Source organism: Pelophylax lessonae (genome assembly GCF_965119305.1).
Source record: "Pelophylax lessonae genome assembly, chromosome: 4".
Classification (NCBI taxonomy): domain Eukaryota; kingdom Metazoa; phylum Chordata; class Amphibia; order Anura; family Ranidae; genus Pelophylax; species Pelophylax lessonae.
This window is the reverse complement of record NC_138771.1, coordinates 122,989,139-123,013,978: the sequence shown is the minus strand read 5'-3', so window position 1 is coordinate 123,013,978 and position 24,840 is coordinate 122,989,139. Positions and strand designations below refer to the sequence as shown.

The 24,840-nt window shown below is 43.8% G+C and overlaps 1 protein-coding gene across 10 annotated transcripts in view; it reads right to left on the bottom strand.

Moving 5' to 3' along the window:
- Positions 1 to 24,840, bottom strand: part of AP3B2 (adaptor related protein complex 3 subunit beta 2) — a 158,576-nt gene that overhangs the window by 116,522 nt on the left and 17,214 nt on the right. For 6 of the 10 annotated variants that reach the window (XM_082254188.1, XM_082254190.1, XM_082254193.1 and 3 more), the window contains exon 1: positions 16,802 to 17,040. The exons of the other annotated variants lie outside the window; for them this stretch is intronic. In XM_082254188.1, the coding sequence (XP_082110314.1) occupies positions 16,802 to 17,025 (224 nt within the window). In that variant the 5' untranslated portion in view covers positions 17,026 to 17,040. Of the gene's footprint in view, positions 1 to 16,801; positions 17,041 to 24,840 lie in introns of those variants that run through there. 10 annotated transcript variants of the gene reach the window in all.

Below are 24,840 nucleotides of genomic sequence, written 5' to 3'. Positions count from 1 at the left end.
TGGGCCCATAACCCAGAGGTTGATGGATCAAAACCATCCTCTGCTAAGTTGTATTATTTAAAAATTAAAAAAAAAAAAAGAAAAGAAAAAAAGAAAAACGAACCTGAGAGAAAACAGTATTTCCATCATGTAATCACTGAATTTCAAACGATAAATCATTCAATGGACATGAATTAATTTGTTTCTTGTTCGTTTTTTGCTTCTGGGTTCCATATACGCAGTACCAACACTTCAATTTTTACTGGGCAAGAAAAACATTAACCTTTCAATTCATCGTCCATTCGGCAGACGTTTTCCAAACTTTTTTTTTTTTTTTGGTTCAAAAACGTCACAACGGATTTTCGATCTGTGCCCATTAACTGGACGAAAAAAGAAACAAACTGTCCAAATGACAAATTTTGGAATGATTTTTCGTCTAGTGTATGGGCACCATAAGTCTACTTGAGCAGGTAAAGTAATGTGAGGAAAACTACCATACACTTCTTAATACCTGAGCCAGCAACTGGTGGCCCCATAACAGTGTAGTAGAATGCAGACAAACAGAGAGAGGATGAATTTTCAAGTCACCCTTAGGCTCCATGTACACGGGACGTTGTTAAAAGTCCCTTTGAATGCTGGAATTTTTAGGACGTTTGAAACGTCCGTTAGGTCGCGTTTGCACCCGCGTTTAGCGGGCGTTTGCGCTTAGAACCGTTCCTAGAGGTCAAAAAAATGATTCCCCTTTAAAATGGAAAAACACGAACACTAAACGCGGGTCATCGCGTTTGGTCGCGTTCGGCCGCGTTTTTGCGTTTGAAACGCCGGGAAACACACGTTCGAACGCAAATAATTGCTTTCCAAAAAACGTCCCTGAACTCAACTGCCTGAAAATGACTGTAAATGACCCTGTGTACATGGACAGATAAGATAACATGGAGGTGGGTTCAGGGGCTTCTGAAAAAAACGCCCAACTGCTCCTAAACGGCCATTTCCAGCGTCCCGTGTACATAGAGCCTTACCAAGACCCTTTTCTGTGCCCTTTGCCCCAAGAGCTGCTACAGGGGTTACAGTGGTGGCAACTACATCCTTGCTGACAGCTAGCATTTACAGGGGAGGTCAGTAATAGAGAACTACATATTTCTCTCCTGAGAAGTTTCCTTTAAATTGCCTGCGTGGTGCTTAGATATGTCATTTCACTCGATTTTCTGCCCTGCTGTCCTTTCTAGAGCAACCAAGGCTCTTTGGAACCCTAGGAGTCCTCCAAAGGTTGCTAGGAGTTTCTTGAGCAATTTCTGCCTCTTAGGTAACCGCTAACAATAATGTTCTTTTTAGATTGTTGTCAGTGGTTACTAATCTGAGAGGCAGAAATTGCTCACTGGTCAAGGAACCCCTAGCAACCAATGATCTCCATGACCATCCCACTAATGTACCATGAGATATAGAAATAGTAATTATTAGCAGGAGTTCCCTGTGATTGAAAGTTATTTCAAGGGTTCATCTATGTTAGAAAGTTTGAGAAAGGCTGCCCTAAGGAGTGTCTAGGTAGGATTCAAATTAAAAAAGAATTTGGGTGAATGTCTGAACACTTCAGACATTCAGAATCACAATCATTTGGTAATAACGTCAGTTCATTAGTATTCACCGCATTCTGTAATAAATGTTTCAGTGGACTTCAGCATAAATTGTGCAACTTTTTTCCTGTGCATTTTACAGTAACGTTTTTTTTTCTTATACTATACGTTGCATGTGATATAAACCAGTTTGGAACTAAAAGTGTTAACAACCCTCATCCTCTTGTCACTATACAATTTGACACTTATGCGTGAAATATTCATCAATGGTCTCTGGTTGCACCAGGGTGAAAAAGAATGCCAAGCTGCAGATGGTAACCGCAGCAACCCTCGATCTAGCTTTTCCTCATAGTGAGTCTGTTTACATCTGGTGACCCCATGTATTTGTCTAGTATTGATGCTGAATATCTCTTGTAATGGACCACACACATTAAAGCGGAGTTCCACCCTAAAATTATACCTGCCTCCATCTTCTTGCTCCGGGTCACCTGAAAAAACAAATGGATAATCGCAATTTTTTATTTTTTTTTTACTTACCATGTTTAGAAGAAAATATACTTACCTTACTTCCTCTTCCTCCCCTCGGCGGCCACGGCGATTCGTCACTTCCTGGCTTGCAATGATTCCTGGGAGCTGAACGTCATCGCTCCCAGGAATCAATGCACCTGCACCGGCCCCGACGTCAGTTCCGGTGCAGGCGCCGTCATACCTTGCTAAACAGCTTCTGGGCATGCCCAGAAGCTGTGCAGGGATGACGCTGCGGCACCGGAAGTGACGTCGGGGCCGGCGCAGTGCATCGTGGGACCGAAGAAGACGGAAGAGGACACAGAAGAGGATTGCGCTGGCTTCAAGCTGCCCACACCTGAGATGGCAGCGCTGGACAATACATTTTTAAGGTAAGTATTTCTTCTAAAAGGTAAGTGCAACCCGGGACAGATCAGAGGCTATCCATTGTGGAATGCACTAGCCCTGACTGTCCCGGGGTATTTTTATTAAAAAAAACTTTCCCAGGGTGGAACTCCGCTTTAAGGCTCCTTTCACACGGACGCACTGCCCCGACAGAGTCCGTTCTGCTCAGCGGGGGATCGATTCGCTGATCCCCGCTGAGCATGCGGATGACAGCGATGACAGATGTGCAGAGACGGAGCTGTCAGATCCCCAATTTCCTCTATGGGGAGATCAGATTAGAGAATGGACCGCTTGTCCTTTCTCATCCAATCCTCCAGATGGATGGAAAATAGGGTTTCCAAGTATCCGGATTTCACGGACAGGATCGGATCGGATAGCAGACGGTGTCAGCGAACACCCGCTGCCCCGTAGGGATGCATAGAACATCCAATCAGGTCCGCCTGAAAAACTGAGAGGCAGATTGGATTGGATCGCCTGTGTGAAAGGCGCCTAAATCAGGAAAAAACATACTTGGTAAAGACTATGGTGTGACTGTAACCACATAAACAAAGCAAGATGGGGCCTGCAACAATCATTCGGTGCTAAAGTCCCATTATTTCTAATGCTTTTTATACTGACTCTCAGGATTACAAATTAAATATATAGTAATTTTTGTCCGGTTATTTACTTATTTACTTTGTGCGGTAAAATACTTTTAAGCTGGCCATAGATGGTTCAAGCCATGTACAGGCAGGCTGAATGTACCCAAGTTGACTGATCGATAAACTTGGGTACAACCAGCTTGCCAGATTTTACATGTGATTATTGAGAACGGCTGTTATAGCTGCTAGCAATAATCACTGTGTTCTACTGGTGGAGATGGCCTCCTCCACTCTCCCGCCAGGAGAACACAATGCCTCCACGAGAGTCAACACTATCTATCGAATTTCTTTCCTGCAACCCATGGAAAGAAATTAGCTTTGTCTATGGCCAGCCTTAATATGTATACCTATCTTTCCTAAAGTTCTTTATTTCTACAAAATTTACCATTAAAAAAGCCACTGCTTCTAGGTCAATCAAGATCAGATTGGCACCATTATCAAAATCTACTTAGCATTTGATGAATGGCAACGCTAACGTGAGATGCTACGTTCTGTAGACATTTAATGAAAATAGAACTAAAGCCAAAACTTTTTTTCCCATTTGGATTGAGTAAAGGATGGTTCCAGCCCTTGTCAATTTTCTTGTTTGACATCTGTGTCCCATTGGGCAGATTTCCCTTCAATTCCATGCCTAGAGCCAAAACTAGAAATTAAGGGAAATCCTTCCAAAAGTGAGGGAAGCCCTACTATACACCAGTACCATCAGAACAAGTGTCCCAATGGACGATTTCCTCCCTGTCCAGGTCTGGTGACAACCCAAATTTTGGGATTTGATTTAATTTTCAATCTACATTATAAACAGGACAAATAGAGAGGATGAATCTTCCAAATGGGAGCCCAGACAGCGATTAAAAATTGACAGCTGTTCTAATACCTCTCCACTCTATCTAAAAAAAAAAAGTGTTGCCTATACTTATACTTTAAGGGTCCATTCACACTAGCGCGACTTGTCAGGCGACTTGGTCGCCTGACAAGTCGTGGTGGGTCGCTCGCCATTGAATAGTACAGGACCCGTTCTAATAGGAGCGACACAAGTCGCTCCGACTTAGAAAAAGGGTCCTGTACTACTTTGGGGCGACCTGGAGGCGACTTGCATTGACTTCAATTATATGAAGTCCGTGCAAGTCGCCCCACCAAGTCGTGTCGCCCCAGTCTGAATGGGGTCTAAATGAAGTCATAAGAAAGGCTCTGTGATTCTATGCTAAGTTAACCAGAGAATCTGGATCTTACAAAGCAGCAACTAGAGCTCAGTGTTGCTGACTGATAAAAAATATTAATGAGATAAGCTTCCCTTAACCGCTTCCAGCCTGCCCGCCGCAGTTCTACTGCGACAGGCAGCCCCTCCTGCGCAAACCGATGTAGGACTACCCCTTCTGCGCTCCCGCCCCCACTAGGCAGCGGGGATGACGATGCACAGGGCTGCCGCCGGCCACCCACGATCGCTCCCTGCTGAGAGAGAAGAACGGTCAGCTGTTGTAAACACAGTCGACCGTTCTCTCTGAAGTGATCACAGAGCACCTGTGATCCTTCTATATAGGATCACAGGTCTCTATGGTCATTTCACTAGCCCCTCCCCCCACAGGTAGTAAACACTCTTCTAGGCTTACATTTAACACTTTGATCAAGGTTACCCCCTTCCCTGCCAGTGTCATTATTACAGTAACAGTGCATATTTTTAGCACTGATTACTGTAGTAATGTCACTGGTCCCCCAAAAAGTGACAAAAAGGTAAGTTAGGGGTTCGATCGGTCCGCCGCAATGTCGCAGTCCCGCTAAAAATCGCAGATCGTCGCCATTAATAGTAAAATAAATAAATAAATAAAAATGATATAAATCTTTCCCCTAGTTTGTAGACGCAATAACTTTTGCGCAAACAAATCAAAATACACTTATTGCAATTTTTTTTACCAAAAATATGTAGCAGAATACAATTTGGCCTAAGAGGATGAAAAAAATTAGATTTTATATTTTTTTGGGGAATGTTATACAGTATAGTAGAAAGTGAAAACTATTGTTTTTTTTTTCAGAATTGTCGCTCGTTTTTGTTTATAGCGCAAAAAATAAAAATCGCAGAGGTGATCAAATGCCACCAAAATAAAGCTCTATTTGTGGGGAAAAAAGGACATTAATTTTATTTCGGTACAGCGTCGCACGATCACGCAATTTTCCGTTAAAATAACGCAGTGCCAAATCGCAAAAAATGGCCTAGTCATTAAAGCGGAGTTCAACCCTAAAATGATACTTACCTCCATCTTCTTGCTCCGGGTCACCTGAAAAACAAATGGATAATCTGAATTTTTTTTTTTTACTTACCAAGAAAATATACTTACCTTACTTCCTCTTCCTCCCCTCGGCGGCCACGGCGATTCGTCACTTCCTAGCTTGCAATGATTCCTGGGAGCTGAACGTCATCGCTCCCAGGAATCAATGCGCCGACCCCGACGTCAGTTCCGGTGCAGGCGCCGTCATACCTTGCTAAACAGCTTCTGGGCATGCCCAGAAGCTGTGCAGGGATGACGCTGCGGCAACGGAAGTGACGGCGGGGCCGGTGCAGTGCATCGTGGGACTGAAGAAGACGGAAGAGGACACAGAAGAGGATCGCGCTGGCTTCAAGCTGCCCACACTGGAGATGGCAGCGCTGGACAATACATTTTCAAGGTAAGTATTTCTTCTAAAAGGTAAGTGCAACCCGGGACAGATCAGAGGCTAGCCATTGTGGAATGCACTAGCCCTGACTGTCCCGGGGGTATTTTTATTAAAAAAAACTTTCCCAGGGTGGAACTCCGCTTTAAGGGGGCAAATCATTTTGTCCAGAAGGGGTTAATGGACTGAGCTCAGAACAACTTGCCTGCATACTTATCAAGTGAGTAACAGGGCAATGATATCAGGTGACCTGCACTACAGAGGGGGAGATGAAATCCTGGCAACTCTGAAACTCCCCGGGAAGAAAAGACATTGCAGTGTGAAACTTCTCACCACCGAGTAAAGTTAAAGACCGCCATCTACTCAGTGAAGCTGTGCCTTCCCTGCTGCTTTTCAGTAAGCACATCTGCTATTGCTGTAATGCCAAGTCAAATGGCACATCACAACAGATATTTTCTGCTATCCACAGCTTTGCATACCCTATAGATAATGTAGAAAACACAATGCTAATAAGTGACATAGCTATGAGACCAGCACCCACGAGAGTTAAGCAGGGTATACATGCAGTGGTGTATTTAGGTTTTGTGCTGCCCTAGGCCTGACTAAACTTGTGCACCCCCTAATTTAAATATGACCCACCTCTTCCTGTAAAGGCCACACCTCTTCCTATTTATAACCTGCCCTGTCATCTTTAAACCACAGACTACAGCCACAGTCTATCAGTGCCCATCAGTGTAGCCTCATCAGTTCCCATAAGTTCAGCCTCAGCAGTGCCCATCATCATACCATCATATCATACCATATCATACCAGGAGGTAGCAGTGTGACCGCTTTATGGGGGTGCCAGACTGATTTGCCTCCTGGACCCTGCCCTCCAGCCCAATTTGCCCTATAAGACTGGCACTATACTAAAAGTGTGTAGTGCAAGCCGTCAGGAACTCTTTTTAGTGGGGGAGGCTGTTTTTTACTCGTGCGTGGTGCAGTTTTTTGCTGCCCCCCCTGCAAAGTGCTGCCCTAGGCCTGGGCCTTGTTAGCCTAGGCCAAGATACAGCACTGTATACATGTACAGTTTTTTTTCTTTCAACCAGTAGGTTGAACAGAAAAAAAAAACTGACAGGTCCCTGCATCAACACAAGCAATGTTAATGCAGGGATCATTCCCGCTGCTCTATTGTATTCTCACAGAAGGGGTTCCCCCCTTTCAGGAATACACAAATCAGCGCTTGCAGCCATTGGCTGGAAAAGCTGAACGAATGCTGGTTTTCCAGAATGATTGTTTGACAGGAGCGTTCGATAGGCTTCTGTTAAACAGACAGAGGTACACAGGTACTGAAAGTAGGACAATTTTTTTTTTGCTAGAAATTGACATAGAACCCCTAAACATTATATATATACTGTATGTATTTTTTTATAGCAAAGACCCTAGAGAATAAAATGCGGTCGTTGTAATATTTTATGTCCCACTGTAATTGTGCTGTGGTCTTCCAAACAAAACATTTTTTTGGACAAAATACACTTTATTGAATGAAAAAAAACAAAAAAAAACAGTAAAGTTAGCCCAATGTTTTTGTATAATGTGAAAGATGATGTTATGCCAAATAAATAGATACCTAATATGTCATGCTTTAAAATTGTGCACTCTTGTGGAATGGCGACAAACTACGGTGCCTCAAAATCTCCAAAGGCGATGCTTTAAATTTTTTTTTTACTGGTTACCTCTTTAGAGTTACAGAGGAGGTCTTGTGCAAGAAATATTGCTTGCACTCTAACGATCGCGGTGATACCTCACCTGTGTAGTTTGAACACTGTTTACATTTGCCAGCGCGACTTATGTACGTGTTCGCTTCTGCGCAAGCACAGAGGGATTGGGAACTTTAAATTTAGTTTTTTTCTTATTTATTTTACTTTTTATTTTTATATTGCCCCTTTATTTATTTTTTTATCACTTTGATTGTTGTCACAAAGATTGTAAACATCCCTTGTGACAGTAAGAGCCGGTTCACATAGGAGCGACCCGACTTGCCGGGGCGACCTGTGAAGTCGCGGTGCACAGCGCGCACCGTGACCTCGGAGCGGCATGCACAGACTTCATATAATTGAAGTCAATGCAGGTCACTCCAGGTCGCCCCAAAGTAGTACAGGACCCTTTTTCTAAGTCGGACCGACTTGTGTCGCTCCTATTAGAACGGGTCCTGTGCTAATCTATGGCAGGCGACCCAAGACGACTTGTCAGGCGACCAGGTCACCTGACAAGTCGCCCCAGTGTGAACCGGCTCTAATAGTCAGTGACAGGTACTCTTTATAGAGGGATCTGTTTTTTTTTAATACTTTCAAATTTTTAAAACTGTTGCCTTTAGGACTCCAGTAAACCAGAAGTGATGTTGAGATGTCCCCTCCGGGTTCTACATCCAAGACCCGATCAAAGCCGATTCCAGGTCTCCGGGCCAGCCAATGGGACAAGAGAGCCAGGGTGAGTGGCGGAAGCTGCATTGTTTGGTATTACAAGAAAGCTGACCATCGGCTCTTAAAAACTATATCAGCTGCAGGCATCACCCCGGTACAACCACATAAAGCAAAATGACATACAGGTACGTGATTTTGTAGAACCATAGGCAAAACTTTTTTTTTTTTCATTTTGGGTAGAGTAAGGGAGAGTTATAACCCCTATCAGTTTATACAAGCAGTCAAGACTGCGATCGCCTGGTAGGACCCAGAGGAGCCACCTCAAAAGAAGCGGCCATTGATACATTCATTGTTCAGTAAGGTCCATGCTGCGGTCAGTTATGACCTAGAATCAAAACAGAACGGGTGCAAGATCCCATTTGATAAAAAAGCATGGTTCGGAGCCAAGCTAGACAGGGCTATTTCCAGAGTGCAAAGGGGCAAATCTGGCTTGCTGCCACAAAACAGAAGGGTGTGAAGATCAAGAGTCTATTTGTCTAGATTTCGTCAGTTGAACTCAAGGGACTTCAGGCAGTCAAGGCAATTAAGGGACAACAGAAGATCCTGGAAGGTCACCCAGGCCTCCTTTTTGAATACTCGTAAGAGTAAGACTCTTACCACTCCCCAGGAGGCAACAAAACCCTTCTGACGCCAGGAGAGCTTAGACACTTCTAGTAGGGGCCAGGCTAAGGTACTATATGCCAGTCTGGGCTACCCATTGCCCCAGGACCCTTAGGTTCTGTCATCAATCCAGTTGGGACACTTTTGGGATTTCTCTCATCCTCCTCCTCGAACATCTTTCAAAAGGACAGAGATACCAACCTCTCGGCTCTGGCATTAACACAGTTCATGACCTCACTTCAGCTCCAAGGGGCAGCTGTGCCAGTCTCCTTAGCAGAACTCTTCACAGGTTTCTATTCCACCCTATTTCTGATTTAGAAAAAGACAGGTGGGTGGAGACCTGTTATAGACATAAAGAAGCTCAACCGGTACATCAACCTCGAGATTTTCAAGATGGAATCCCTGCAGACAATTTTTCAGTTAGTCCAACCAGGGGATTGGTTAATCTCAGTCGATCTGCAAGACACCTACCTGCACATCCCAATCCCCCCTTCATTCCAGAAGTACTTGAGGTTTGCGGTGGGCCAGGTCCACCTACAGTTCTAAGCTCTGCTTTTTGGTCTCACTTTCCCCGGGTATGCACAAGGATACTAATATCAATTCAAGCTCCCCTGCAGGGTAAAGGGCTGAGGGTATACCATTACCTAGACAATATCCTCCTCCTAGCAAACGATCCAGGTCAACTCATATCTCACAGAAGGATACTTTTGCAGTCTCTAATGGAACTGGGGTTGCTCATAAACTTCAACAAGAGCCAACTGTTGCCTACGCAGCAGATGATCTATCTGGGCACAATGTTTGGCACGCAACTGGGGACGGTGTCATTACCACCTTCGAAGGCGAAGATCATCATTCACAGGATGATCAGAGTCATCCAGAGTTCTCATCTGATGGCTTCACAACGCCTGAGTCTCATAGGCACGATGTCCTCATGCATACCCCTAATTCCTTAGTACCACTGGCATTTGAGGTACTTCCAGACAGGTGCAATGGAGGAGACAGCGACTCTCTCAGAAGATCCTACTAACAGGAGTAATATGCAGAAGCCTGCACTGGATCATAATAAGGCCCAAGCAAGCAGGCAAGGCTGGGGAGCCCTTTGCGGGGAAACCAGACTACATGGACGATGGTCTTGCCCCACAGAGGGATTGGTTTCCAATGTTCTGGAAATGAGAGCTGCATTCCTAGCACTAACTTCATTGGCACCTCAGGTAAGAGGACAAAGGGTAGTGCTCTGTTTAGAAAACAGGGCAGGGGTTGCACATCTGCAAAAACAAGAAGGCACTCGCAGCAGGACACTCCTCAGGGAGGTAGAGCCAATTATGCTCTGGGCAGAAAGGAACCTTCTGGACCTCCAGGGCAGTGCACCTCCCGGGCAGATTGAACACAGAGGGAGACACGTTGTTGAGAAGGACCCTGGCATCTTGGGTTGTAAAATTAAATCGAAAGACCTACAGGACAAAGAACATAGATTTAAAGCGCCCCGTTCCTCTGCTTACGCGCAGAAGCGCACCCATACGCCTGCATATGCAAACGGCGTTCAAATCACATGTGCGGTAACGCCGCAATCGTTAGAGTGAGGGGAATAATTCTAGCACAAGACCTCCTCTGTAACTCTAAACAGGTAACCATTAAAATTTTTAAAGCGTTGAAAATGGAGATTTTTAAGTAGTGAAGTCTGTCGCCATTCCACGAGTGTGCGCAATTTTAAAGCAAGACATGTTAGGTATCTATTTACTTACTATTTACTATTATATTGGGCTAACTTTACTGTTTTGTTTTTTTTAATTCATGAAAGTGAATTTCCTCCCATAAAATTGCATTTGAAAGACCTCTGCGAAATTTCCGTGTGACATAAAATATTGCAACGATCGCCATGTTATTCTCTAGGGTCTCTACTAAAAATATATATAATTGTGGAACTGCTTGATTTTGAGGAGGCAGTCCTCACTGAATAATGTTTTCTGTCTTGCTTTAGTAAAGCTGGCCATACACTTACAGATTTCTCTCATTGAGCTCGTGGATGGACAAATCTCCCACTGTAAGCTATTGTATCCCTACAGCCAGTGGCACCAGCTGTCACAATACCCAAACAGTTCTTTCGTCTGAACTGCTGTTCGTCTGAGAATTTTCCACCTGGCTCTTTCTACAAAAGTTGAGTGAAAAATCGACTTTTGTCGATCCTGGTGTTGTCAACAGGGCCACTCACGAAGCAAATTTTGGCCCATGTAGCAGAAATCAGATGCAAGTTCGATGTGCATATGGCCACCTCCCCCTCGGCAGGAGCTCAGCTCAGCAAGGGAGAAATCACGCACTAGGCATGGGCCATCCTTGAATGAGTTAGGCCCCATTCACACTAGTGCGACTTGTCCCGCGATTTTGGACCGCAAAATCCCATGACAAGTCGTTTTCCATTGTTTTCAATGAGCCCCATTCATATCAGTGCGTTTTGAAGTCGCACCGACTTCAAAGTAGTTCCTGCACTACTTTGCCACGATTTTAATGCGTTTTAATGCATATAGCCTTGCTATTGCTTTCAAAATCGCGGCAAAATCGTGCCGCAAAATTGCGGTAAAATTGCGTTGCATAAGTGTGAAAGGGGCCTTACTCAAACACTCAATTAAGTCACTCAATCCTTCGGCATTGGGAGAATGCTTGTAACATGCAGGTTGGTGGGTCGCTGGGCTTATAGAAAGAGAGGTAACGCTCAGTGTGTCCTTAGCCTTTCTATTGAGACAGACTGACTCAGAAATGCTTGCATTTTGCCAAGTTAGGGAATATATAATATAAATACTATATATATATATATATATATATATACATACTATATTGTCAAAAGTACTGGGACGGCTGCCTTTACATGAACTTTAATGGCATCCCAGTCTTAGTCCGCAGGGTTCAAAATTAAGTTGGCCAACCCTTTGCAGCTATAACAGCTTCAACTGTTCTGGGAAAGCTGTCCACAAGGTTCAGGAGTGTTTCTGTGGGAATTCTTGACCGTTCTTCCAGAAGCGCATTTGTGAGGTCAGGCACTGATGTTGGATGAAAAGGTCTTGCTCACAGTCTGCGCTCAAATTCATCAATGACTTGATGCTATACTCTGATTAAAAAGTGTTCCTTTCATTTTTTGAACAGTGTAAATATATATATATATATATATATATATATATATATATATATATATATATATATTATATATATAATTTTTTTTGTATTCTAAAATGTGACTGCAATTCACTGTAAAATCTGTTCCTGAGTGTTGGCTGAACCATTCAGTTGACATAGTGCTGATCACTGTTAGTATTGTTTACCTGGATCTATCACATACTAAGCCATCTACTTCTTTCAACTTTCTGAAAGAAATGTAAGATTATGCTTTTCATCGCTTCTATTTACTTTCCAGCTCATGAAGCCCTGCATTGGCTATGTCCTGTGTTACATGTAATGGGCCGGAAGTGTTATGTTTGAATTTCACAGTCTACATATTTCCAGTGCTTCTATATGTGAAGACTAGAGCTGGCCACGCACATTATGAGCTGGCCACGCACATTATAATCTGATCTTACAATCATCGTACAATCTAATATACATCAATTTGGTAGGCCTTTGCACTATTAAAGCCTGGTTCCAGGTATTTAGTTTTCCATAGTACATTGGTCCAGCTTGGTCCCAGTATTTCATACCTGCCCAATCTCTGTGAAAGGAAAATTAGGTGGGGTACACACTAGTAGACAATCTGCCGAAAATTCCCGGCCGAGGTAAAATCGTACGATTTTCGGCTAGTGTGTACACAACTCTCAGCAGCCGATGCTGACATTTTCAACGAAAAAAAAAAACGGAGGGACAAACACCAAAATTTTTATCGTCCGTCCCCAGACTACCAATTTTCGTTTAATGTGTATGCAGTACGTCCGTGAAAAATCGTATACGAAAGACCGCACATGATCTGAAGTTTCTGACGACCCGGAAGTCTAGGAACAATGTCCCAAAAAAAAAAAAAAAAATCGGACGAGAAATTTCGTGAATATTATGCACTGTCCACTAAAAACGGTTATGAACGCTGAGCAAGAGAGAGAAAAATCGGAGGATATTTCGTCCGATTTCCGTCAAGTGTGTACGGGCCTTTACTGTAGTAGCTGCTGCTACTAAAGTGATCCTTGCTGCCCTCTGAGTCCCCTGCTGAGCAGCTTACCATTGCACAGAGTGGCCCCGAACCTCCTCTTCTGGGGGGTCCCCCAGCCAGCACTCTCAGCTCCTCCTCTTCTGTGCCTGCCCCCATACCAAACTGCTTACTATGGGGCACACATGCGGACTCGCTCCTGAGCTCCTGACACACTCATAATGGCTCGGCCCTGCCCTCTACTCCCTCCTCAAAGGATTTGTTGCTTGATAGCAGCAGGAGCCAATGGCTCCCCTTGATGCCTCTGTGCCTGTGAGGACAGAGTGAGAGAGAGATGCCGCTACCCTGTTTCCCCAAAAATAAGCCCTACCCCAAAAATAAGACCTACCGTGATTTTCAAGGATGGCTGCAATATAAGCCCTACACTTAAAATAAGCCCTAGTTAAAGTCTTTGTAAAAATATGTCATCGATTTTGTAAAAAGATTATACAATGTGCACTGTGTCTCTTTTTGTACTGGGGAAAATACCTTATTTATAGCGCCGCTGGGTGCTCACGTGACCTGCTGGAGAGCTTCTCCTCTCCTTCCAGCTGACGTCAGTGGCCCCTCCCTCTGCAGTGCTCAGAACAGGGCTGACGGCCCCTACCTCTGCAGTATTCGGAGTGGGGAAGAAGAGCTCCGGCGGGTCATGTGAGCGCCCAGCGACGCTGTCAATAAGGTATTTTCTACAATAAGGTTACAAGAGACACACTGCACATTATGCAATCTTTTTACAAAATTGATTACATCATTTTGAAATGACTTTAACTAAGGTTTATAAATAAGACATCCCCTGAAAATAAGCCCTAGTGTGTTTTTTTGACAAAATTAATATAAAACCCGGTCTTATTTTTGGGGAAACACGGTACATGTGATTTTTTTTTTTTGCATTCACATGCCATAAAGATTGCAAGACAGAGGAAAAAAACATATCAGCTCCACATCTTATCCTTCCTACACCACTTCTTCAAATAAAACCGTTTTTCTGCATAACTTCCTTTTTAATTGTATATCAGAAATAGGTAACAAAGACGATGATGCCTAGCTGAATAAAGAGGCAAAACCAGAAAAAAACACAAATGGAAAAAATGGTTATCACACATGCCTGCCAGAAATGTTGGTGAATTATTCCAAAATTAAAAAGGTTTTAGCAGCAAAATATCTTCAGTAAAATTATTATAGGTAATATAATAATAGGATATCAATGGCTTTTTGTATTACTATGCAATTAAGTCAAATTGTATGTCAAAGCAATACCAATGGGCACTATGGGGTTAATGTACTAAAGGCAATTGGGCTGTTTACTTTGCAAAGGAATTGTCACTTTGCAAAGAAACGCTCCCTTAGGTTAATGAATGCGGCTAAAAGTCACTTTGCAAAGAATACCCAATCACGTGCAAGGACAGTATTTTTGCTTGCACATGATTGGATGATGGAAGTTAGAAGAGCTTCACCCATTCACTAAACTAAGGGAAAGCGAAAAGCCTATTTGTCTTTAGCAAACACACCCCTATTTTTTTCATTACATGTTTAACAATTATATTGTTTTTTAAATCAAGAGGAAGCTTTCATTGATTTATAGTTCCTACTCAGCATTGTTTAATTCTTTAGGTGTATTTCCTGTATTAATCTTACAATGCTACTACAAGTTCATTACTGACCACAGCCAGGGTTATGCTTGTGGAACCATAAATCCCAGCATGCTAACAAAAAAAAACAAACAAGTATTTCTAGCAAATACAGTTTGCTCGGTTACATCCACATTTTTTACAATTGTAGCAGTCAAACTTAACAAGCAACTATGTCCCGCTCATAGTGAAATACGACACTATCAGAATCTTCTGCCATACCTATGGGAAGTGTAGAGTACAGCAGGTGTTCAAACACACCGCTACCGAGCACCTGCTGAGAGGCTGCTGTGACCTACATGACAAGAAGCCAAAAAGCACACATTCCTCCCACGCTGCTGGTCTAATCCCACCGCAATACAGCGTAAAGTTGGCCAGACACCAGTAGAATTTTTTTTTGGAAAATTTTTGCTTTCGGAACACTGGTTTGGTTTTCTAATGGTGAAATCGATGGCTGTAGTGACTACTAAATTTAAAGGAGCAGGATGGAAACATTATCCTGAACAAACTAAATTCTAAGAAAAAGTGGATTTAGTTTGTGAAAAAAAATACTTATTGTAATACGCATGTGCTAGGAACAAAACAAACCTGTTTGATATATCTGGGATTTCGTTTAAATTGCAGGCCTGGACCTTTTTACCGCGATTTTTACCGCAATTTTACCGCGATTTTCAGGCGTTTTTGGAGGCAGGCATTGGCATCTATCAAAAACGTTGGTAATCAGCCCAAAAAGAAGCTCATGTACTTTTTTCAGCTACAGGCGTTTTGCTTCAGGCGTTAAAACACAGGGGCCATTAAAATGAATGGGGTTTTACTTGTTGGGTGTTTTTTTTTAGCGTTTTTGCAGCTGAAAAACGCTCCAAAACGCCCAGGTGTGAATGGAGCCTAAGGCCCCTTTCACACTATCCGTCTGTCGGACGGATTCCGTTTTTCTCAGCGGGGGATCGAGCCGCCGATCCCCCGCTGAGCATCAGGAGGACAGCTGTGTCTCCGCGCTGTGTGTGGAGACACTGCTCTCAGTTCCCCATGCATCTCTATGGGGGAAATCGGATGGGAACGGACCGTCGGTCCGTTCTCATCCAATCCCATCCGATCCGCTGGACGGATGGAAAATAGGGTTTCCATCCGTCCAGATTTGACGGATCGGGTCGGATGTCAGCGGACATGTCTCCGCTGACATCCGATGCCCCATAGGAATGCATGGGGGGACCGTTCAGATCCGCCAAAAAAACGAACAGGTGGATCTGAACGGTCCGCCTGTGTGAAAGGGGCCTTAGGCTTTCAAATAAAATTAGGTTACCTCCCACTCTACAAGACTCTGGTTCGGCCACATCTGGAATATTCCGTCAAGTTCTAGGCACCGGTCCTCAGGAAGGATGTGCTGGAACTGGAAAGAGTCCAGAGAAGGGCAACAAAAATAATTAGGGGAATGGAGGACATCGGCTATGAGAAAAGACTATAAGCATTGAACTTATTCTCTCTGGAGAAGAGACGATTGAGGGGGGATATGATATCAATGTACAAATACTGTACTGGCGACCTGAGCATAAGGAACAAACTTTTCAGAAAAAGGGAATAAAATAAGACACGTGGCCACTCACTAAAACTAGAGGAAAAACGGTTTAACCTTAATATACTTAATGGGTTCTTTACTGTCAGAGCAGTAAGGATGTGGAATTCTCTTCTACAAGCAGTGGTATCAGCAGGGAGCATCAATAGTTTCAAAAAACTATTAGATGGACACCTTAAAGACCACAACATACAGGGGTATACAATGTACAACATACAGGGGTATACAATGTACAACATACAGGGGTATACAATGTACGGTTAACATCAAACACACACACACACATCATAGGTTGAACTGGATGGACTGATGTCTTTTTTCAACCTCACTAACTATGTAACTATGTAATGATGGCTAAATGAAATGCAATGACAAGCAAGAGAATATCCCTAAGAACGTTCAAATGAAATTCTACTGGTGTATGGCCGGCTTAAGGCCTCACGTGTGATGGAGCATACTTAGCAGTGCCCAATAAATGTATATTTATACTGTACAACATAAGTACAATCAAATGTGCTGTATCAATGATGGTGTCTACCATTGCTAACCATACAGGTATTTTTTTGTTTTTAACTACAAGTGAATAATGTTATCCCAGACTGATCCTACATACACCCAGGTAGTGCAGGGGCTCCATACCGCACAGGCTGACTGGGGTTGCTGCTGGATCCATTGTTTTCCCTGCTGGATTCAATAACTTGGGATTTCAGAAGTCGTAGCTCATCGGCTTGCAGTGCATTATAAAAAGTTTGGACGCCCCCATCTGGGGTCAACACGGGGCTTTTTGCCTCTTCGGCTCGGTGATTCTTTACCATATTCACAGCAGTCACCGGTAATTGCAAGAGTTTCTGTACAGGCTTCATGGCTGGAAAATGTAAATAGAGGCACCAAGATGGTTGTATTCAGGACACGATCCACGGTGTGCTCCGCAATAGAATAAAATGTCCAATATAATCACAGGAATGTTTACGGGAAGTCCGGATTAGGTAGAAGTATACAGAAGACAGTAGCCTTGGGGCTTAGAGGTGGTCCCAGAGATCCTTAAAAATCCTGAAGAATGATGGCAGTCCGGTCACTTTGGAGTGATTCCTATAGACCTGTCCCGTGTGAAGGGGTCAGGCTTGTTCCTCTAAGGTCCAGTACAGCAGTGGTCCATGAGATCTAGCATATAGGCTATGGCAAACTAACTTTTTCTAGAATAGATCCTCTGCCGATACATCTACAACAGGGGCCAAATACGGCATCAGAACCAAAATAAGGGGCTTTCTATGGGAAATAGTATTTATTATGTCTACCTGTGTCTCTTTCCTAGCAATACTCTGCATAGCACATCCACTATTTATGTTGGTGGTCAAGTTGTAGACCTTCCTCCTGGCTTTTCCCCACCCTCCTGTCCATTGCTCTCCTATCTGATTACATTCACACCTATCACCTCTGCTTTTCTAGCTGTCATCCTATCCATTGCATCCCTGCTTCTTGTCCTCACTCCTCCTATGAACACTCCTGGATCATCCCTGCCTGTCGCTATCTCGGTGACACACTCTGTGCCTTGGGCAGACGTTCAGCCATCACATAGTAAGGCGCACTCCCTTATTTTTTCCTCTCCTTCAAGCAGCTGGTCCTGTTTCAGTCAGTTTTCTGAGCCACGTTTGCAGGTCATTCTCCTCCTCCAGTTTCCCCACTCCTCCCACACTCACACATCTCTGGAGCATATCTCCGAGAACATGACTCAGCCTAGAATAGATGATGTGCTACACACCCCATTGCCTGCTCTCTGACTCCCACATGCTGCACATCTCCTCCCCTGTCTAGCCTGCTGTTTCGCTAATGTTTCATTCATTTTTTAGTAGCTGCTAAATTAAAGGGTGCTATTGGTGGTGGGGGGGCTGAATGTATTGTGGAAGGACAACTACAGAAATCTCCCCGTTCTGATGCACTGCTGGTCATCGAGCAACTGGGAGCAGGAGCATTATCCATCTTCTGTATAGTGTCATCTCCTATAAACCCTGGGAGCTGCTACACATCACACATGCTGTCCTTTGTCCGTTTTTCATCCATCCGTTGACGGATGAAAAACAGACATCAATGTATCTCTATGTAAAAACGGATGATCATCATTTAGGGCTCTTTCACACAGGCGTTCCGATCAGATCCGCCTGTCAGTTTTTAGGCGGATCTGATCGGATGCCCCATTCAGCCCTATGGAGCAGCGGATGTCAGCGGTGACATGTCCGCTGACATCCGCTGCCATCCGCATCCGATCCTGTCCGTGAAATCCGGACGGATGGAAACCCTATTTTCCATCCGTCCTGGGGATCGGATGAGATCGGATGAGAGCGGACAAGCGGTCCGCTCTCATCTGATTCCCCATAGAGAGCAGCGGGGCTCTGACACCTCCCTCTCCGCACTGGAGACGGAGCTGTCATCCACCGACTCAGCGGGGATCGGCGGATTGATCCCCGCTGAGCAGAGCACGGTCCGCAACGGAATGCGGACCGTGTAAAAGAGCCCTAAACATCCGTTTTCATCCGCTTCTGTCAATGTCCATTTTTTTGAACGGGTGAATGCCCTATTTTTCATCCGTCAAAAAAACGGATCGGACGAAAAACGGATGACAACGGATGAAAACGGATGACAACGGATGAAAAACAGATAACAACTGACGAAAAACGGATGAAAAACAGATAACAACTGATGAAAAACGGATGACAACGGATGAAAATGGATGAAAAACAGATAACAACTGACGAAAAACGGATGACAACGGATGAAAAACAGATAACAACTGACGAAAAACGGATGAAAAATGGATAACAACTGACGAAAAACGGATGACAACGGATGAAAATGGATGAAAAACAGATAACAACTGACGAAAAACGGATGACAATGGATGAAAAACAGATAACAACTGACGAAAAACGGATGAAAAATGGATAACAACTGACGAAAAACGGATGAAAAATGGATAACAACTGACGAAAAACGGATGACAACGGATGAAAACGGATGACAACGGATGAAAAACAGATAACAACTGACGAAAAACAGATGAAAAATGGATAACAACTGACGAAAAACGGATGACAACTGACGAAAAACGGATGACAACGGATGAAAACGGATGAAAAACAGATAACAACTGACGAAAAACGGATGAAAAATGGATAACAACTGACGAAAAACGGATGAAAAATGGATAACAACTGACGAAAAACGGATGACAACTGACGAAAAACGGATGACAACTGACGAAAAACGGATGGAAATGGATGGAAAACTGATACATTTTGACGTGACTGAACTGATAAACTGAACGGACCGTATGTGTGAAAGGGGCCTTATAGGTCCCCAGTAGCTATTAGAAAACAGTGCAAACAATACAAACAGTTTTGTAAAATTCCAAAACATGAACAAAAAAAAAAAAAAAAAAAAAAATGAACGGATTCCTCCTTCTATACAAATGAAGTAAATGGAGGAATCCTCCCTGCCTGGACATTGTAATTGTAAATTGTCAGTTTAACCACTTCAGCCCCGGAAGGTTTTACCCCCTTAACCACTTAAGCCCGAGAAGATTTTACCCCCTTCCTGACCAGGGGGGTATTTTGCAATTCGGCACTGCGTGATTTTAAATGGACAATTGCGCGGTCGTGCGACGCTGTACCCAAATGAAATTGACGTCCTTTTTTTTCCCACAAACAGAGCTTTCTTTTGGTGGCATTTGATCACCTGTGCGATTTTTTGATCATGCGCTATAAACAAAAAAAGAGCGTCAATTTTGCAAAAATAACAATATTTTTCACATTTTTTTACAGGAAATTCCCCCAAAAAAATTTAAAAATCTAAATTTTTTAACATTTTTGGCCAATTTGTTTTCTTGCTACATATGTTTGGTAAAAAAAAAAATTGCAAAAAGCGTATTTTGATTGGTTTGCGCAAAAGTTATTGCGTTTACTAAGGGAAAGATTTTTGTCATTTTTGTTGTTTTTTTTTTTTTTAACGAGTAATGGCGGCGATCTGCGTTTTTTTTTGCGGGACTGCGACATTGCGGCGGACAGATCGGACCCTTGACTGACATTTTTGACACTTTTGGGGTTACCAGTGACATTACTACAGTAATCAGTGCTATACATATGCACTAAGTCCATAAATAAAGTCCATTTCCACCAGTGATATTGCACGGCACCAATTTGCAGTAAAGTGAAAGGAATCCACCACCAAAAGGAGTGTTCAAAACACGCTTACCAGATAGTTATATGCATTGGGCCTTGAACTATCATAGAACTGCAACACACTCGGTGACGAATTGGACCGGACCTCTTCACAAAGATGAATCCCAGAATTGATACCTTGACAGTATACCTTAAGGGAGCCACTCAAAAGAAGGAAATAAAACCCCTCATAGTGCAGTAATTTCCATAAACTTTATTGGATGTAAAGCAAAGATATATAGCACTCACATTTGAGAAGGGTATAGTGTGCGAATCACACGCCGACCTGCGTGGTTCCAAATCGGTTAGCAAGGTAGCAGCCAATGTCCTCTATTGCATGTAGGCGTCCAACAAGGGCGGCCCGACGCGGCGTTTCGTCACATATGACTGACGTCTTCAGAAGAAGACATCTTTGTGAAGAGGTCCGGTCCAATTCGTCACCGAGTGTGTTGCAGTTCTATGATAGTTCAAGGCCCAATGCATATAACTATCTGGTAAGCGTGTTTTGAACACTCCTTTTGGTGGTGGATTCCTTTCACTTTACTGCAAATTGGTGCCGTGCAATATCACTGGTGGAAATGGACTTTATTTATGGACTTTGTTCATAATATTTTAGCGCTACATATTTTATTTCTTTTTTGTTATATACATATGCTCAGTGTATGATTTGAGTGTAGCTGCTTTGTTAATTATTTTATTGTGCGTTCAATCGCTTACCTTTTAAGTTTTTTAGCGCAACTATACCCATATTTTATACATATGCACTGTTACTGTAAAAATGACACTTGCAGGGAAGGGGTTAACTTTATTTGAGAGGGAGGGGTTAAGTGTGTCCCTAGGGGCGTGATTCTTACTGTGATTGGCTGTGGCTTGAGGTGTAAGAACAGAGATCAACAGTCCTACATAGCAGAACCATATGATCTCAATTCTTACACAGGAGAGAATGACAGGCGGCTGTGTTTACATTAGCCGCCTGCTTTTCTCACGCTGTAATGGACAATTGCGAGTGCCGGGCACACGCGCGGGGGGGGGGGGGGTTGGGGTCCGTGAGCGAGTGGGAGCGCGCCTCCGGTGGCACGCGCTCGCTCCCTAGAGCCTCACAGGCTAGCGACGTAGTCCTACGTTGCTTTGCCTGTGAGGGGCTGACCGCCGACGTAAATCGTCGTTAGGCAGTCGGCAAGTGGTTAAATTGTCAGTTTAACCACTTCAGCCCCGGAAGGTTTTACCCCCTTAATGACCAGGCCCTTTTTTGCGATTCGGCACTGCGTTACTTTAACGGAAAATTGCGCGGTAGTGCGACGCTGTACCCAAATACAATTGATGTCCTTTTTTTCCCCACAAATAGAGCTTTCTTTTAGTGGTATTTGATCACCTCTGCGGTTTATAGATTTTGCGCTATAAACAAAAAAAGAGCGACAATTTTGAAAAAATTATTTTTTACTTTCTGCTATAAAACATTCCCAATAAAAATTTTTTTTTTTTTTTTTTTTTTTTATCAGTTTAGGCCAATTTGTATTCTGCTACATATTTTTGGTAAAGAAAATCCCAAAAGCGCATTTTGATTGGTTTGCGCAAAAGATATAGCGTTTACAAACTACGGGATAGATTGTTGGACTTTTTATTTATTTCTTTATTTTTTTATTAGTAATGGCGGCAATCAGCGATTTTTAGCGGGACTGCGACATTGCGGCGGAAAAATCAGACCCCTAACTGACATTTTTGACACTTTTGGGGACCAGTGACACTAATACAGTAATCAGTGCTAAAAATATGCACTGTTACTGTATAAATGACACTGACAGGGAAGGGGTTAATACTGGGGGTGATCAAGGGGGTTAAATGTATGCCTAATGTGCTTACTGACTGTGTGGGGGAATGGTTCTGTGACAGGCACAGAGAGGTCGCAGTTTCAGCTTAGCTGAAACTGCTGATCTCTCCCTGCCTGTCTGACAGAAGATCCGCCTGCTTTGTTTACATAAGCAGGCGGGTCTTCTCTCGGTTTCTTCGACGATTGCGGGAGGGCAGCCTCCCGCTGTGTCTAAACCACATGCACTCAGTCAGTACTACGTGACTGGACGCAGCCAAGCCGCCCTGCCGCAGTAAAAAGCCGACGGGCCGTCGGCAAGTGGTTAGTGTCATACCTGTAGGCCATTTGGACCCCCTGGAAGCCTAGCCAAAAAACTCCCAGTTAGCAATGCCCATGTCCTTTAATGCTAGGGCATGAAAAACCTTGAATGCATAGCTCCCAACTGTCCCTGATTTTGAGGGACTATCCCTCATTTGGAGAAAAAAAGTCCCTCACTTTCCTCCTCATTTGTCCCTCATTTCAGTCTGATCATATAAAATGCACTACTTATCTATCAAAAAGTGTTTCCCAGTGCAAAACCTTTCATCCAATTTCTAAATTGCTGCATTTGTAAATTTCAAAAGCCAATATAAAGGAACAGTGGTGGTAAAAAAAAAAAAGCACTTGTGGGTTTAACCAATCATTTTTTTGTACAATTCCCCTTTAAGGTGGGTGTGGCAGGGGGCGTGTCCATTGCCTACATACTTTTGCTAATAGGTGTCCCTCATTCCCATCGAAGAAAGTTGGGAGGTATATGGATGATCACTTCCAGCATTACACCAACAGTTTTCACATCCTAACAGTAAGGCAAGACGGGGGATTGCTACCTAAGAGTTTTTCAGCCAGGCTTCCAGAGGTTTCCAAATGGCCTACAGCAGAGGCGTACCTACAGGGGTTGCAGTTGTGAACCGGCCCCATGCTGCAGGGAGGCAGTGCAGCCCCTCTGTACACCAGGATAGGAGGAGTAGCAGGGGCGGTTACATCTAAAGGAACCAATCATTTTCCTCCTGCAGCCACTAAATGCCTGTGGGGAGAGGAGTAGAAGCAGGCATTCAGTGGCTGCAGGAGGAAAATGGAGATATAAGTTTCTCTATATGCAGCCACCCCTGCCGCTCCCCCTATCCAGCTTCTTTCTGCTGCCTCCGTGTGCTCTCCAGCCCCCCTATGCTCTCTCCTGCCCCCCCCCCCATTACCCGCAGCTCTTCCGGGTTCCCCTGCAGAGGGATCTGTCAGGATGGAGAGCAGGGGGCCAGTAAATGTGTAATTGACGGGCCCTCTTGTTTTCGTAATGGAGAGTCAGTGATCCATATTGATCCCTGACCCTGTCCATTCATAACTGAACCATAGTAAACTGTGTTTACTATGCTTCTATTTGTGAATGAACGGGTAGTTCTATGCAAAAGGTATTCCTGTCCATTCATTTAATGCAGCTGATTTGCCTGATGCGCCTAGACTACTGCACCTCCCTCTTATTGGCTTACCTTTACATAGGATATCCCCCTTCAGTCCATCATCAATGCTGCTGCCAGGCTCATCCACCTTACCAACCACTCCGTGTCTGCTTTTCCTCTCTGTCAATCCCCCACTGGCTTCCGCTCACCCAATAAGTTCATTTAAAAATTCTAAAACACCAACTTACAAAGCCATCCACAATTCAGTCCCCAGCTACATCACTAACCTAGTCTCAAAATACCAACCTAATTGTTCTCTTCGTTCCTCCCAAGACTTCCTGCTCTCTAGCTCCCTCGTCACCTCCTCCCATGCTCACCTCAAGGACTTTTCCAGAGCCTCTCCCATCCTATGGAACTCCCTACTCCAATCTGTCCGATTAACCAATACTCCTCTTCAGAGAAGCCTATCCTGTCTCCACCTAACAATTGTACTTTGATTTTTTCCATCATCTCATCCACCACAGTTATTACCTTTTGTATCACTTGGCCCTCCCTCCTAGATTGTAAGCTCTAATGAGCAGGGCTCTCTGATTCCTCCTGTACTGAATTGTATTCTAACTGTACTGTCTGTCCTCATGTTGTAAAGTGCTGCACAAACTGTTGGCACTATATTAATAACAAACAGCTACTGATACCAGTGGCGGAACTACCAGGGTCAGAAAGGTAGCACTTGTGACCGGGCCCTGGCTCCAGCCGGGTTCATTGTTTCTTGCACCAGGGACCTAAAGGTTCTAGGAATGCCCCTGGCCTACGGGTATGTCAATACAATTAAGCTAAGCCATAGATGGATTGAAATTTGGTCGGTTCAGCAGGGACCAGCCGAATTGAATCCATGTGTGGCTGTCCCTGTTCCAAAGAAGTCGATTGATAAAAGGATTCTGTCAGACAGGAATATTGAAAACTTTTGGCTGATCAGTGTATTTTGACAGGGGAGAGTCCTGTCGGGATGGGATTCCTCCATCTACTTCATTTAGGTTTTTTTTATTCAACCAGCATCTTCTATGGCTAGATTTAATGCATATTTTACAAAGCTGCACAGTCCCAGGTTCCCAATATCTACTGGAGGCCCTTGACTGCATAGGGCTATTTTCTGGAAAAGGTAAACTGAGCCGTTAGGAAAAAGCTTTCAAGAGTTTCTCCCTTTATAAGGTTAACCACTTTACCACTAGA